This window comes from Gossypium arboreum, unplaced genomic scaffold (assembly GCF_025698485.1).
Source record: "Gossypium arboreum isolate Shixiya-1 unplaced genomic scaffold, ASM2569848v2 Contig00178, whole genome shotgun sequence".
NCBI lineage: Eukaryota > Viridiplantae > Streptophyta > Magnoliopsida > Malvales > Malvaceae > Gossypium > Gossypium arboreum.
Window position 1 is genome coordinate 105,731 of NW_026440305.1, and position 17,981 is coordinate 123,711.

Below are 17,981 nucleotides of genomic sequence, written 5' to 3' on the forward strand. Positions count from 1 at the left end.
TGATGTACAGATTTAACTATATGTGTTAATTAAAATATATTAAACTTATTTATATAAATTTTATGATTGATATTATAAATAAGTAAGAAGAATTTTAAATTTTTTATATATTTTGTAATTCAATAATCTTTTATAAAAGTAATGCCTTAAATCATTGTTGTATGTATATGATATATGCAATTTCTTAAATTAATATATATATATATATGAAAAGTGTTCATCAAATCCATTGAATTTTTATTTATGAAATCTATTTACAATAATTTTTTAAATTTGTTCTACTTTTTAGAAACCTAATTTAAATTTATTAAAATTTTAATTTTTATAAATATTTTATTATGAAATGGTTGTCCATTATGATAAGAAGTTTGATGCACTTTAAGACTCTAATGTCAACTAGGAATAAACTTTTGTATCATTTATATTTTTATGTTTATAAATATAAACTTTAAAGAAGCATTGTAAATATTTCTATTGATGAATAAAATAATTATTTATCTTTTGCTCTCTTATTTCTCTTGTTCTTTACTCTTTATTTTATAATATGTTATCGGTATGATTCTTTTTCTAAGTTTTCTTCTTCTTAAGTTATAAACAATATTGCATTAAACAAGGTTGAAAACAAAAATTCTAAACAAAATCTCGAAAGAAGAAAAGCATAGAAGCCCCTCTAAAACCGAGGGCTTAGACTAATGTCTTCATTACTCTTATAAACTTTGCTTGGTAGAGTGAAAGAAGATTGTAAATATGGAAAATTGAAGGGATAAAAAATATAAATTTTTTTCTATAGATGTGCTTGGTAGGAATAATGGAAAAATGGAAAGAAAAAGTAATTTCCTTTCTATCCATTGCTTGGTAGAATTAAATAATAAAATGAATAAAAATAAAATATTTAAAAAATGTATAATTTTGAATTAACATACACATGTCTCTCATTTTCTCTCCTCTCATCCTTTTAATTTAGGATGATTGATTTTCATGCATTAAGATAAAAAATTATCATCTCTCCTACTTTCTTTCCTCTCACTTTTCTTCCCTCCTAAGCATTCTCAAAACTTATTTTCTTTTCACTTTTCAACTCCCTCCTCCTCTCATCCTTCCACTTTTCTACTTAACTAAGCATACCTTTAAAATTTCATAGCTGCGCATCTAGTTTGAAATTTTAGATTTTATGCACAAAAAAAGTCTATAAAAGTAAACTGCAGCTGAATTCAATAAGAAAACGTATACCTAGTGGGAATCGAACTAACACCTTAACGCTCTCACAATCCTTCATTCATGGTCGGACTACCTTAGAGGTGTGCATGGGCCGGATGGCCCGGCCCGGCCCGAAGACCCGCCCAAAAAATAGGAGGGTTTGGGTAAGATTTTTTTGGCCCAGGCCCGGCCCGATTTTACTATTAAATTATTTTTAAATTTTTTTATTTTTAATTTTAAATAACTTTAGTACTTTTACTTTACTTTTTTTGTTGTTTTGATGTTATTTTGATATTGTAAAATTTTTGTTGTTAATATAATTTAATTCTTAATTTAGTTCTAATTTGTTTCAATTTTTCAATTCTAATATAATTACTTTTTATTATATTTTTAATTTATGTATTATTTTAATAATTATTTTAGTCCCATTATTTATTTATTTTTTGTTTTAATATTTGTTTTTATGTTTTTAAATGTATTTGATTTATTATATTTTAAAGTTTTTTATTTAATAAAAACAAAAAAAATATCTAAGGCCTACCATTTTTTTCTCGGGCCGGGCTTGGACAAATTTCTAGGCCCATATTTCGGGCCAGGCCAGGCCTGACCCGAGCCTTGAAAATGGGCTAAAATTTTTTATGAATCCGGCCCGACCCATGCACACCTCTAGACTACCCAAAGATTTATTATTCTGTGTTAAGAAACATATAAAACTAATTGGAACCAAAGAGAAGAAAAGAAAAAGAACGCCACAGGAAGAAGTATTCAAACTTGCGCCCTGTACTATCCGTCACCGCCTTTAACCACTCATCTACTCCAAAGCTTCTAGACCTTTTATGCCATGAAATTTATATAAAAAGATGTCAATATCTAGTATGTTTTCTCGACTATTTTTATTTTTGGTAAAATTGTTCTTATATTCATGTATGAAAGAAAGAAAATATTATTATTTTAAGGTTTGTTTAAATTAGTATTTTATTAAGTTATGTCATACATACTATTTGGAAATTAAAGATTTGATTATTGAATTCTTGATTATTAAATAAGTTTAATACTGTAATTTGATTAAAATTATATGTGAAGTTTATTTTTATTGGGATGAAATTTAACTTATGATACTGAATTTGATTGGTAAAGAAAATAGTATAAAGTTTAATATCTATGCAATTTTATTATTTTGAGTAATAATTATCATTATTTTTTATTCAAATTTGTTGTAATTTATGTTTTAAGTTATCAAATATGGCTGTTAAACTTTAGTCATATAAAATCTTGTGGTAAATTGAAATTTGATTTTTTATAATTTATTGGTTGATATATATTGGAATTCTATTATATTATCTAGATAAACTACAATGTTGCCAATTTTGCAAACATGCATGTTAGTATAGGTAAAAAGTACACTGGGGGCCTCTATACTAAGAGTCAAATTGCATTTTGCCTTATCTACTAAAAAATGGACATATTTGTCTATGTATGTTAGATCAAAGAGCAAACTTGTCATTTGTTAAAAAATTCATTCATTTGTACTGTTAAAAACTAGTATGGCTGACAAAATAACTAGACAATGACACATGGCATGCCACTTGTACCTTGTGCTAACGTATAGTGACCAGTTTCTAACAGTAAAAATGGATGTAAATTTTAACAAAAAGGACTAATTTGCTATTTGATCTAATGTACATGGATTAATTTGCCTATTTGAATTTTGGAATGATTTTAAAAGAAAGATATGACTATCGAAATATGATAATTCTATCTAAAGCTCATTACGGTTGGACATAATTGAAGTTGCAAGATTTTAAAACTGTGAAGGAGTGTAATTTTGTAGTATTTATGATAAGTTCTCAATTAATATTATGTTGGGAGAATATTATTGATAAAGACCAATTGGTGAAGACTTTTCTAACTTTTCATGCTTCAAATGTGTTTTTACAGTAGCAATCTCTAAAAAAGGTCTTAATATATATTTTGAATTACTATCTTGTTTATTTGTGGTTAAATAAAACAATGAGCTACTAAATGAAACATCATTAAGCCTGTCCTACTAGATCTACTCCATTCCTTGAAGCAAATGCAACAATATATAGTAAATTTGAAAGGCATAATCTTGGATGTGGATATGATAAGTGGTTCTATATTAGTAAAAAGCGGTGATCATAATAATTATTCTCACCACCAAAAGCAGAAAATAAAGATAATGCGAAGACGGATAATAAGATTGATGTTGAAATTTAGATTAATAGTTTCATCCTATGCTTCTGCTTTTAATTGTTGTGTCTTTATGGTATGCTCATACACTTTGCTTAATTTTGTACATATGTGACAGCCTTAAAACGACTCTAGTCGAAATGTGGTTTCGGGACCACAAAACCGAGGCATAAAAATAATTTAATATTTATTTTATTGCCTATAATGTGTGTTAACCCATGTGTGACATTTTTTTATGCTTTGATTTAGAGTTATAAATGTGAATTTCACTAGAAAGGGCCTAGTAGTAAATTTTGAAAGTATGATGGGGAAATGTGTGATGACTAATTAAAGCATGCATGCAAAACAATGGACTTGCATGTCAAATTCCCCCAATAGCTAGTGGCCGGCCATGACAAGGAATTATGGGCAAAAATCATGTCATGAAACATGTTTGGTAAGTGGGTTATGTTGGAATAAATAAAATAAGGAGTATGGAATAAAAAAAATGTGTGTGTGTGTGAAGGCTTCTCCTCCCCATTGCCGTGTAGGTAGGAAAGAAAACAAAAATTTTGTTCATCCATTTTCACTCTCTTTTGGCCGAAAATACTAAGGATAAGGAGGAGTTTTGCTTCATACTTGGTTTGGAAGAGGATTAGGAAGAGGTTGGCTATACTTGCATCAAGATTAAGGTATGTTTGAGGTTGTGCCATGAGATTCATGCATGTTTTAGTTGCTAGCTTGATGTTCTTGTTAGCCCATGGTTCAAATCTTTGTTATGTCATGGGAATGAAATTCGCCAAAGTGAATATAGTGTTAATGCCATTGCATGCTAAATATCAAGCTTGATAATGATACATGTGATGGAGGATTGAGGATTCTTAGATTTTCTTTTAGTATTTTTTGAATGAGATACTAAGTTCCTTGTTTTACCATGACCAAATTGAAATGGTATGGTGTTGTGGTATTCGCCATGTTATATCCATAAGTATGATTCATGCATGTTGCATGGTAAGTAAGATTTAAGCTTTGGATATGTGTATATATTTGGATATAAGCCACTTGAGAATTGGCTCTAGCATATATCTATGTATATATGTTCGCATTACGATGTATTGGTATGACATATATGCTATTTCAAGGTGTATATTTGCTTGTGATGATGTCTCGATTATGAAGTAAATGAGAGATGTGCAATGAGTTACGATATGTAATGCGTTAGTAGTAAAACATATGCTGTTTTTGTGTGGTATTAAGTGTATAATTGGCCTCAAATTGGACATGTATATTCGGCCACATAAGGGGAAATTGGTGTGCATGCATTCGGTTAGAGGCAAGCATATTGATGCCTATTCTTGGCTTAGAAAATTCGGCTAAGAGGAATATTAACTAATGTGTTGAGTTCGATTCATGATTTCGTACATATGCGACTTTGATGCCTAATGAGTATATATATTGGCTAAGTATCTTGAATTCCTCTTTCGATGCTCACATGATAAAACCAATTTATTTGTTAAATTAAGCTCAAGAGCAAAGGGGAGCTAAATCCGATAAGGGGAAGGAAAAAGCCGTGGAATAGCCGTCGAAATCGTTCGACCACATCCGAGATAAGTTCTTGAGCAATAGAGCTTAAATTCTGAATTGATTAGATCATGTTTAAAGCAAATTAAAATCATACTCTTTGTGTGTGGCTATTGAGCCGAAATTACAAATGTGATAAGTGACTTGTGTCTGAATTTTGCTAATAAAAATGAAATGTGAATGTGTTATGGTTTATTGATAAATGTACATGGTTATTCGAATGATATCCGGGCTAAGTCCCGAAGGCTTTGTGCTAAGTGACTAAATCCGGACTAAGATCCGAAGGCTTTCGAGCAAGCTACTAAATCCGGGTTGAGTCCGAAGGCATTCGTGCGAGTTATCAGAATCGGGTTATGTCCCGAAGGCATTTGAATGTGTAGCCATATCCGGTTAAACTCTGAAGATACGTGATTCAAGAATGAATGAACCTGCTGTAAAATTTCAGCTAATACGCTTGAAAATTCCAGCAACGAGGTATGTTCGTATGTGCTTTGGAATAGTTGATTCCCTTCGAATAATATTCGCTCAATCGAGAAATGAGCTTTCGGCATTTGGCTAAGATGAACCCTTATGTATGAATATAGGGGTTGGAATATGAAATTATCCGTTAGCTATATGAATGTTATGCTTTTGTTGTGCTGGAATCCCTTGCTCTAACTTACTAAGCATAAATTGCTTACTCCGTTTCTCTGTTTCTCTGTCTATAGATTTTGGCTCGTCAGCTATCGGACTCGGGATTTCTGGAAGTCGAAGTCTCCCACACTATCAAAGTCCCTTTCGGTATATATTTTGGTTGGATTTTGAAATGGCATGTATAGGACTACCCTTTTGTTGCGTTTTAAGTACTTTTGTGATGTATGTGTGTACGACCATGCGAAAATGGCTCGTAAAAGTGGAGTATGGCATTAGACCATTTGTGCTTATGTATACATGTATGGTTTTATGATGTGACTACGGACTGAATGGAAGTGAGAGCAAATGATCAGCCATTGGAATGGCTAAAAATGATTATATGTGGACCTATGTATGACAAAACTTTAGTTGGTCCATAGAAACCACGAAATAGGTAAGGTTTACCTGAAAAACAGATGCTGACAGCAGCAGTGGTGTAGATTTGAAAAATCACTAAAAATTGTAGGAATGGAATTAAATAGTGAATAAATTATGTAAATGAACCTTGATGAATCTACTTTCATATGGAAGAAACGAAACGGTCATATGAATTATATGTTAAGAGATATTAAAGTTCTCGTGAAACAGGGCCAGAACGGTTTCTGGATCCCCTGTTCCGACTTTAGAAATTCATTGTAAATTAACCAGAGATAATTAGGCATCATGCCATATATGTATAGATTCCTCTATGAGTCTAGTTTCTATAGAAATAAACGGTATCAGCATTGAAGCCCTGTACAGGGAGATATCCAATTCATAACGCACGAAGGTCAGTGTAGTTGATCCCTGCAACAGGGGAGACTTTAACTAATAAACTGTACTAATTGGCCAGACCAAAAATTCTAGAAAAAAATATGTTGATGGACTTATGAGTCTAGTTTCAGGGAAAAATTACGAAACTGATTTTCGAGCTTTAAAACTCAAGATATGATTTTTGAAGCGACAGTGATGCAGTAACCAGCTAGTCTGGAAAATTTTTATGGACTGTGAAACAATTTAGCTGAGTTTGTGTGCACCTTGTGTTCGACTCCGGTAACGGGCTCGGGTACGGGGTGTTACAACATATATCTATGCAAAGAAAATATTTGTTTGTATGCATTTGGTAAATTGATAAATTCTATTCACAATAAATGCACGTGGCTTCGAATTTGATTTTATTGTTTTGAGGCTGATGTTCTATATTTGGTTAGTCCAATGATGGCAGATTTAGTCAACCTGTCAACTATCACCTAAACCGTATCTTTCTTTTTCGGCATTAACGACAAATTGGATACAAAGTCTATAGTGATTTACTCTCATTTCCATTTTGGAATCATTATAGGCTATAATAAACCTAATGGGACCTGATGTTTTGCCTTAACTTGTTGACATACTGAACATTTTTCCACATACTCAATGATCTCTCTTTTCATTCTTGGCCACCGATACAACGATTTCAAATCATTATACACCTTATTGTTGTTTGGATGTATCATGTAAGCACTACTATGAGCTTCGTACAGAATTTCTTGTTTCAACTTTGAATTCTTCGTTACACACAAACGGTTCCAAAAGTATAGGCTCCCGTTATCATCAACACTAAACTTGGTGGTCTGATTATTTTCAACAAGTTTTCGTTTTGCTTGCAACTTAGAATCATCTTTTTGCAACTGTTGGATCTTCTGAAGAAAAACAAGTTTAGCTTTCAATTCAACTAGAATAGAATCGTCTTGTTCCAAAGTCAAACAAATATTCATCGCCTTTAAAGAAAAGAAGAACTTTCAACTCAGGGCATCAGCTACAACATTAGCTTTTCTAGGATGATAATCTATAATCAGATCATAGTCTTTAAGCAGTTCAAATCATCTACATTGTCTCAAATTCAATTCTTTCTATGTCAGCAAGTATTTTAGGATTTTGTGATATGTGAAAATATGACATTTTTCCCGTACAGATAGTGTCTCCAGATCTTCAGAGAAAAAACCATTGCTTCAAGTTCCAGATCATGTGTAGAATGATTCTTCTCGAGTAACTTAAGCTGGGACTGACGTTTCCGTCCATGTCCCTTCAAAAGTGATCTTTTCATCTTGTGCAAAGGTGGCCGCTTTGTATGTTTTAAGAAGATTGCACAGTCGATTTGTTAGCTTACTGCGTCAGAGGATGGCGAGCCCAAGAGACAAAATGGCGTGGCATTCGCCATTGATAAGTGATGATCTAGCATAAGATTATCCCACAAAAGCGATTGTTGGTTAGAGTCAGGTTCCTTTAAATCATAAGTCTAAAATCTTGGAGCTGGTAGTCGTAGGCGTCCTCTTCCACTAAAACTAACTTATTCTGTTTGAGAAGGATCACCTAAAAGCCGAGGATTGAACCTAAGGTGGATCGAGACAACCAGAGGCTGGAATCTCTCTATAAGAACTCTTTTTCCTCAACTCTATTTATCTCTACTATTTTAATTTTAATTTTCGTAATTTCAATTCAATCAAAACTTTTAGTTCTGTTTTTTTATTTTTTTCCAGGTATGCAGAATTTTTTGGGCACGACTCTGTTCGGGATTTCGAGGAACAAGCACTTGTGCAAATCCAATCCCTGAGGATTTGACCCTACTTCCCTTATTCTTTTTCATTATTTTATAAGGATAGGATATTTTTAGTGCTCTCAACAACCGCATCAACAACGATGGAGAGTATCCAAAACTCGAATACAGAGAGAAAATCCAAAAGAAACCCTAATATCCCAAATACAAAAGCTCTCTAAAAAACTCTCCCCAAAAACTCTTTAACAAATCTCACATAAAAGATATTTAATGCAAATCTTATTCTCTGAATCTAAGGTTCCAAAGGCCCTTTAAATAGGTTTGGGATATGGCTCCAATATGACTAGAATAACCCTAGAGGAAATAGAGTCCGATTGGGAGAATAAATCTTTTTGAGAGTAAAAAATTGTAGTTCTAATTGTGCAGGAAACATCGTCTTGTCGTGACGTCACTTACCTGCCCGTCACGATGTCGCAACTTTGCCCGATTGCCAAAAGCTTTGCGTCATCTCGACGTCTAGGACCTCATTGTCTCAACGTCGAGTGATTTTCTACTCCCCTTTAGTTTCTTGACGATTCTTGTCTTAAGTGCTCGCAACATATCCGGTAAATGCGAGGCACACCCCACAAATCTCCACATTGACTTGTATTTATCATGCTTCCTTTGCCAAAACTAGTCATGGGCCTATCTCGAACTTTGCAAGATTCTAACCTTGAAATTAAAGGACTTCTAGTCTTCGTCTTGTGCACTACCAAATTGAAATTGACTTAAGTTTTATTCCCATGAAGGCAATGCTCTGTTTTCCCAACTCTTGGACATGAAAGAGAATCTCTCTTGTTTAAAATGGTCATACTTTTTTTGCTTGTATGACCAATTCATTTATGCCTCAACTGAGTCGAATCTGACTCTTTATGTAACACCCCTAACATGTATCCGTTGCCAGAATAGGGTTACTGAGCATTGCCAAAATAGGGTTACGGAACATTACCGGACTTATTACTTAAACAATCATATATTTCATGTTCATTATTCAAGACCATACAAAAATAATTCAAATTCAATCATATATTCCCTAACACGAGCCCTCAAGGCCCAAAGCAAGCATTAAAAATAATTCGGGACTAAATCGAGAACTCAAAGAAATTTTAGGAAAACATTGAAAATTTTCAAAATGCAGGGAACACACGCCCGTGTGGCCAGGTCGTGTGTCTCATACGGCCAAGAGACACTACCATGTCTCAAGCCGTGTGGGCATTCGAAATGGAATCACATAGCCGTGTCCCTGCCCGTGTCCAACCCCGTGTAACTCACTGACTTGGGTCACACAGCTGACCACACGCCTGTGTGACTAGCTCGTGTAACTCACTGACTTGCTTACATTAGAAATTTCAAGGGACACACAGCCGAAACACACACCTGTGTCTCTGCCCGTGTGGACGAAATTAGGCTATTTTCTAAGCCACATTTCTTACCTAAATAGGTACCAACCTAAGCTCAATAATGCACATACAACCATGACATAAATAAACATTCAAAACCAACCAATTCCAAGTCTATAACATACAATATCCACACATACAACATAATATCCATAAGCACATTCACTTGACCACTTTAAAGTATACTATATATACTTCTAAAGTTTACCTAATTAGTCAATTACATATATAGACTTTTGTGCCTAACACATAACCTATATGCCATTTCTAAATCTCAACAATATGGTACTCTACTTACCAAATCACAATCTAGGCATTTTCAAGACATTCCATACATCATGAAGCTAATCACACACACATATATATAAATATCAACCCATAGCAATTCAAACCACATGAAATGGCCAATTACATAACCAAAACATATAGGCTTTTATTAGCCAAAAGACCTATACATGCTATATAACCAAAATACATTAAGTCCAAAAGTACCAAAACAACTGCTAGATAGTGTGATGAAATCTCCGACAACTTTCAATCCAAGCGAGCTTCCGAATCACTATAAAACATAGAAAAGTAAACAGAGTAAGCAATTAAGCTTAGTAAGTTCGTATAGCATAAAACTCAGCTTACCATTTAATCACAATTTAAGTAATTAAACATAGCATAATGCAACTCAATTTGATCCACAAGCCTAACACATATTCATCCATAAAATTAAGCATGAAATCACAAATCTCATAGATTTAATTCTCACATGATTCACGTACATACCTGTACTGGTTCATATTGAGTTCACATACTCTCGTAACATCCCCGTTGAACTGTTTGGAATAATATCGAATACTCGGGTATCTCACACAATAAGTGTCAATACATGGTCGAAACCATCTCTATCTCATATATCATATAGATGCTCACTCTCGAATTATCACTAGGTCTACTCATACAAGTTGAAGGTCAAGACGTAGCTACATGGTGCTGCTCACACAAGCTGACTAGTAACCGCAACACATGTCGAAAAACTCAGCCACAGGTGGAACGTACAGGACCAGCAGCCATAACATGACAACCCCTAATGACATGTCATCTGTATCCTATCTATTCTTAAGGTTCAACCGGGATCCATACAATTCTCGATATCTCGTCGAGAATTTTCATATTGTCGTATCATCACAATTATATTAATTAAGCATGTAAACACATAAAATTTAAAGCTTATTAATATACGAACTTACCTCGAACTCATATGAAGGAAAACGATCGTTCAATCAAAAACTTTATCTTTTCCCCGATCTAATTTCGTACATTGCTTTTCTTGATCTATATAATAAAATTTAACAATTTTAATTCATATTTACTCAATTAAATCCAAATTTCATGTTATGGAAAAATTATCATTTTGCCCATATACTTTTAACTCCTTTACAGTTTAGTGCTATTTTCATAAAAATGCAAATTCATGCAATTTAGTCTATTCCCATGCAAGCCAAATATCATCTAAGCTTAAAGTAGCCCATACATTTCATTAATTCACACATTTCACCACATAATTTTCACATTTTACAAATAAATCCCTATTTGACATTTTCTACCAAAATCACTTTACAAAACTTGTTTAACTAACACCAACTTTTATTTTCATCCATCAAACATAAAAAACAACCAACACACATTCATGGAAAAAATCTAAACTTTTAACAGTTTCTCAATTTAGTCCCTGGGCTGTCTATATTAAGCTACAACGACTTCAAAAACATAGAAATCATTAAAAACGGATCAAAATTCACTCACCAATTGAGTTTGCAAGCTTGGCCGAACCTAGCATGCATCCATGGTGTTTTTCATATTTTATTTTTGGTGGTGGATGATGGAAAAAGATGATAGCCATCTTTTAATTTACTTAATTTATCATTATATATCTATTTACTAATTTAACCTCTAAAAACATTAGAATTTACACAAATGCCAAGCCATTATCATCCATTAACATATTAATGGTCTAATTGTCATATAAGGACCTCTACTTTAAATTTCTATAGTTATTAAACACTTTCAGCTATTAGAACCCAACTTTTAGACTTTACGCGATTTAGTCCTTTTTATCGAATTAAGCATACAAACGTTAAAGTTTCTTAATGAAATTTTCATGTAATCATACTATTATGCTGTAGACCTCAAAATAATAATAAAATAATTATTTCAACTTTAGATTTGTGGTTCCAAAACCACTATTCTGATTTGACTGAAAATGGGATGTTACACTTTAACAAACGAGGAACTTGCGGTTTTATCCTTTACCGTTGATCCTTATAGAACATAAATATTGCCTGCCTTTCGACCTCTCATCACAAATAGAGCACCATGAGACACCTTAATTTCGTTTGACTCGATGTTGATTCTACAACCCTTTGAATCTAAATTTCCCAAAGAGATAAGATTTCTTTTTAAATCAGACATATTCTTAACATCTGATTGTGTCCTGATTGTCTTGTCGTGCATCCTAATCTGGATGATACCAACACAAATTACCTTACAGGATGAGTCATTCCCCATATGCACAACTCCACCTTCAACTGAACTGTATGTAGAGAACCAGTCCCTGTTGGGACACATGTGAGAAGAACACCTTGAATTAAGGATCCACTCAGATGTAAGTTTGGAGCTTTCGCTTGTTAACACCAATAAGAAATCATCACCATTTTCTTCGACTACAGTAGCATTGGTTACCTTAGCATTCTGCTATTTATCCTCATCACTCTCAATAGCCCTCTTGGTTTTAATTTTCAAACTATAACATTCTGCCTTTATGTGACTCAGCTTTTTACAGTGGTTACATCTTTTGTCACGGTTCCTCGATTTTGACCTTGACCTAGATTGTTACCTACTTTTGGCAGCCAAAATCGAGGCTATTTCATTAGATTTGCTGCTTGAGCCTAATTCATTGTCGAATTTTTCTTTATTCAACAAATTTCCCTTCACATCCTCAAATAAGAGTTTATCTCTGCCATAAATCAGGGTCTTCCTAAATGTTTTATATAAATGGGATAAAGAGCACAACAATAACATAGCCTGATCTTTGTCATCTATGTTTACCTCGACGTTCTTCAGGTCATTTAGAAGTGTAATAAACTCACTAATGTGAGCCCAAATGGACGTTCTTTTATGAAATGTGTACAAGCATTGCTTCAATACCAATCGATTGACCAACAATTTCGTCACATAAAGGGTTTCTAATTTCATCTATAAAGCAACTACTACTTTTTTTTTTGTAAGCATTTCATGTAGTACATTATTCGTGAGGCATAACTATATCGTAGACAAAGCTTTTTCATCAAGCTCTTCCCATTCTGATTTTTCCATACCTTCGGGATTTTTACCGGTAACGACCTTCTTTATGTCATTCTAAACTAGAAGTGTTATCATCCGAACCTACCATAAACTGAAGTTTGTAATCCCATCAAACTTCTCAATATTGAATCTCATTGTTGCCATCTTGAACGAGTCAATTTGTAGAAGCTAAACTTAGCTCTGATACTAGTTTGTTGCAGATCAACCTGTATGAACAATGAGAAAGTAAAAGTAAAGAAGAATGAACACAAGTATTTATGTGGAAAACCCTTACTAAGGGATAAAAAACCACAGGTAAATGAGGCTTCGAATTTTCACTAAACAACAAACAAAGAGTACAACGATAGAGAGTATTTAAAACCTGAATACAAAGAGCAAATCCAAAAGAAACCCTAATATCCCAAATACAAAAGCTCTCTAAAAAACTCTCCCTAAAAACTCTTTAACAAATCTCACACAAGAGATATTTAATGCAAATATGATTCTCTGAATCTAATGTCTCTAAACAGGGTTCCAAAAGCCCTTTAAATCGGCTTGGGGCGTTGGTCCAATATGACTAAAATAACTCAGTAGAAAATAGAGTTCGACTAGGAGAAGAAACCCTGTTGAATTTTTGCAGGAAACATCGTCTCGTCATGACGTCACCTACTTGGTCATCACGACATTGCAACTTTGCTCGGTTGCCAAAAACGTCTCGTCGTCCGGACCTTCAGGACTTCCTTGTCCCGACGTCACGCAACTTTCTGCTCCCCTTCAATTTCTCATCTTAGGTGCCCATAACGTATCCGATAAATGTAAGACACACCCCACACATTTGTTATTTATATCATTTTTTTGTGTGTAAGTATATTTGTTGCATAATTCTATTTTTTATCCATATTTTGGATGTGCCAAAATTTAGTTATTTAAGGGATTCATTAAGTTAGTGTCATTCGTCAATTGAGTAATTACCAAAAACCATTCCATTTATATAAAAAAATAAACATTATTATGAGATTATTTTTGTCAATTTAAGTCGTATAAAATCTAAGAAGTGCGCTTGATGGAATTCAATCCCAAAACATCATAGTTGGCAATGCCTTAACTTTACCATTTCTTCCTTTTCTTTTTGGACTTAAACGTCAACATTTCAACCAAAACATCGTTTGTTCTTAATATTAATAAAATATATATTTGTTACATAATTTTTTTCATCATTATTGTGTATCATAATTTAATTATAATAAAATCTCCTATAAATCTAGTATCACCCACCAACCCGATCTCAACTCAAATGAAAATTTTTCAAATAATTCTTTTAAAAAATAAATTATACTATTATGAAAGTATTATTTTATTTTTGTATTTTTAATAAGAATATTGGATATATAATTTTTTGCCAGGTACTACAAATCTAATAGATAGATAGAACTCTTCAATCACAAGTCAAAATGACAACAAAAATACTAATTTTGGAATAGAAGCGAATTAATAAGATCATAAGTATTTTACTTTTCACATTTCATACAAATCGGTTTCTTTTAATATTTTCAACATCCATATTCACTCTTCATATATTATCTTTAAAAATTATTCATTTATCTTGAAAAAATATTAGAATTCCCAATCAAACAAATATAATTTCAAACCCACTTTGATCCTTTACTAGCTCATCCATATAGTAGGCTTTGTAGTTGTAGAACCAGAGACCAATACCCCTTGCCCCAGCCATTTCAAATTAGTCCCATCAGATGAAATTGTTGGGGGTGACAGTGTCTTGGTCGCCATTACTAGATTACGAGTGTTAAGACGATAAAAAGGGCATTGTACAAGAACATATGTTTAAACCACAAGCCATTCCCCTCGTAACGATTACAACTGCAAAATGAGATATGATGTCGCTGTCACATGCAGGCATGCCGATAGAGTTTTGTCCTAAGTCCCCTACGATACAAGTGATGTGTACGTAGCATGAAATCAAGTGTAGAGGCCTAAGAACTTGGAATCTCTCCATCTTTCACTAATCTCATTAGAAAATCCAGACACAACCAAAGACCCTATTTTAACTGCAAACAGAAACTAGCAAAGAAAGGATGTTGTGCATTAAATGGAGACACTCTATTTTAGCGCTTCTTCTTGCTTGCTTTTGATGGGGTTATTATCAGGTAGATGAACAGAACCACAATTGATATCACGGAGATTTGAGACCCATACTTAGCCATCAACCTCTGCATAAACCGAAGGTTCATATTTATTTGACAGTCAGTAAGTAGTTTATGGGATCTGTAAATCAAACTATGAGAGACAAAAGTTAAGAATGGCCGATACTATGAATTTATCCAAATTGCAAATAATTCCAACAAATAGGCACATGCATGATTAGCTTAGCATACGTAGCAACATTTCATACCTTAGCCTTCATGTTCCATCATGAACAGAGGGAGTTCCCAAAAAAAAAAAAAAAGCAGAAAGGCTTTAGTGACGTGAGAAACAGGGAAAAGACACCGAATACTGAATAGCTTGATTGTTGGTTACCGTTAGTCCAAACAAAACTTACCCACTCAAACTTCTTCTCAGGCGGTCTTTCCTCAAGGATATCTAAGGGCAAGATTGGAGTTGAATACGCCTCCTAAAAACAAAATAACGAGTTAGATCATCAAACTCTTTTCACCCTCTTATCCCTTATATCTTGAGGGAGGGAAATAGAACTCTCTTATGAATCTCAAACCTGTTGAACAGCCTTCGTGGGAATTCGGAAATATATGACTGCTGGAGCACCATGAAACATTCCCTTCCTTTTGGCCTCTAATTCAAATGAATGTGATAGATGACCACCGCTGCGTTCATAAACTTTTTGCAATTTAATTAATTCAATCAACACACAACATATCAAATAGAATTAGAGGAGGGAAATACTAACGCATCAAGCTTCTGCCATGAATGTGAAGTGTTGCCACTGACAATATCAAAAGCATCTTGAGGCCAGCTATTATCAATGAGACTCACATCATATGCCGCCCTGAAGTTTTTTTCCCCCACAGATAATTTCTCAAGTAAGGTAATATCCCACAACATAAAATGCACAAGAAAAAAAAATTCACATTTGAGTTCAAAGGAACACAGCCAGAAAAGGGGACAATATACAATGCTCGGTCTTTATATTTACCACAGCAGAAGTCCATGAAAACTTTCATCAATATTATTCAAGCATCATATGGATCATACTCAGAGTAAATTAACCTCCAAGTAAAATCATATAATCAACGGGGTTAGTAAACGAATTGACAGTAAAATTTGAAATTTCAAGAAACAGGCAAACTGCTAGAGCAGGAAAACTATACAAAGAGAGAACGAAAATTTAACCATGCACGCTGAAGAAGAGTAGCAAAATTCTCTAGTCATAAAGGTTAAAAACAATGAAATTTTTCGTAAATCTTCTTCTATTTATTAAAATAATGGTAATTTGATCCCTTTTCTGTCAGAACACGATACCTATAAAATGAATGGATTACGCTTCAAATTTGCTTCTTGTCAATTTACGTTTAAATTGAATCACCTAAAAAGAAGAATCTCTTCTCTCATGTAAATCAGCTACTTATCAGTATCATGCAGTGTCCAAAACCACATTGTAAGCTACGAAGAGAAAGAGATAACTCGAAATGATACTCAAAATTAAAGATCACTCAAAATGTAGAATTTTTCTCCTAGGTTGAAAAATCAGAGGTAGATCTGGATAAAAGCTATTAGGGAAGAAAGAAAAGATAGAAGAAGAAGGGAAAGGGAAAGAAAAACCCACGTGAAGCCTTGGTTGTAGATGTCGACGGAAACGGAGACGCGTTCGGCGCCGGATTTGAGTCTGTTCAGCGATGCCTTCTTGTGAGCGATTATGAAGGGGGCGTCGCCGGTGGCGGTGGCGGTGGCGGCTGAAACCAGGAAAATAATAAAGAAAGCCTTCATGAGTGGATTTCCGATGAGCATCGCCATGAGTCTGCCGGAACTGGTTACTTTTATGTTTTTCTCTTTAATAAGAAATGGAAAAATGAATTTAAACAAGCGACACCAGGGTTCGTTCATAACATTGAGCTGCCCAGAGCATGAGAATCAAAATGTCTGTGGGCCGGCGTCCTTTTATTTGCAGGGGCGAAGTGAAAAATTAAATTGTATATGTTAAATAATTTTAATGTCTGTGGATCTTTTGTTTCATATTGTGATTTTAGATGTTAAACGATAAATTTGAAAAATTAGTTGTTATTTAAAAGTATATTTTTAATGAATTTTTGATTAGAGATTAAATTATTAAAAATATAAAATGTAATGATTTAATGTGAAATTGTTGCATGAATGGGCTGTTTTAGATACCTTGATTATTCGGCTAGACTTAATTTTGGGTAAAAATAGTTAATTTACATGTTTTGAGTTGAGTGACTAAATTGAATAAAAGTAAAATTTTAGGAGTAATTTTATAAAAATATCAAAAATAACTAAATTGCATAAAATGAATTGTTTTATTGTCTAAATTAATAGCTTGAATGAAATTATTAATTTAGATCAAAATCGGGTGAAAAATCGAGGAAAATAAAAAATTACCAAAATATCCTTGAACTTTGGTATTTCTACAATTTAGCCATGTAAGTTCGTATGAACTGTATTCTGTATAATTTTGATTAAATTGAATTTCAATATGTGATTATATTTTCATTAAATCAATATAAATATGTTAGTATGCAATTTACTGTGTTATAAAACGACATAAATCCAATGACGTACGACGATTACCGAGGCCAGTTTGAATCTTAGGAATTCGTAGGATACAAATGACATGTCATTAGAATTTACATGATTCAAGTGTTGGTCCTGAACGTCCTACCGGTGGCTGAGGTCTGGCATGTGTTGCCGATACTCCACAGCTCGTGTGAGCAGCATCGTGTAGCTACGTTCCGACCCACAACTCGTGTGAGCATCCTGATTTACAGGTCGTGTGAGCATTTTGATTTACAGCTCATGTAAGCATAAATGTACAGAAATTGACGGATTACAGTTATATGAGTTAGCACACT

At 33.5% G+C, this 17,981-nt stretch overlaps 1 protein-coding gene across 1 annotated transcript; it reads right to left on the reverse strand.

Annotated features, from left to right (window-relative positions):
- Nucleotides 1-14,763: 14,763 nt before the first annotated feature.
- On the reverse strand, nt 14,764-17,136 carry LOC108454554 (uncharacterized). Its single transcript, XM_053024825.1, has 5 exons — nt 16,721-17,136; nt 15,845-15,943; nt 15,653-15,761; nt 15,482-15,553; nt 14,764-15,152 (listed from the first exon to the last, which is right to left on the reverse strand). The coding sequence occupies exons 1-5, from the start codon at nt 16,996-16,998 to the stop codon at nt 15,048-15,050; spliced, it is 663 nt and encodes a 220-aa protein (XP_052880785.1). The 5' UTR covers nt 16,999-17,136; the 3' UTR covers nt 14,764-15,047.
- Nucleotides 17,137-17,981: the final 845 nt, after the last annotated feature.

Bases quoted from the DNA above. Each gene is read 5' to 3' on its own strand.
- LOC108454554 (XM_053024825.1), bottom strand. From the start codon at position 16,998: ATGAACGAACCCTGGTGTCGCTTGTTTAAATTCATTTTTCCATTTCTT. The intron at 15,944-16,720 runs GTGGGTTTTTCT...AAAAAACTTCAG, and splicing joins ATCTACAACCAAGGCTTCAC to GGCGGCATATGATGTGAGTC. The intron at 15,762-15,844 runs GTTAGTATTTCC...TTATGAACGCAG, and splicing joins TCATGGCAGAAGCTTGATGC to CGGTGGTCATCTATCACATT.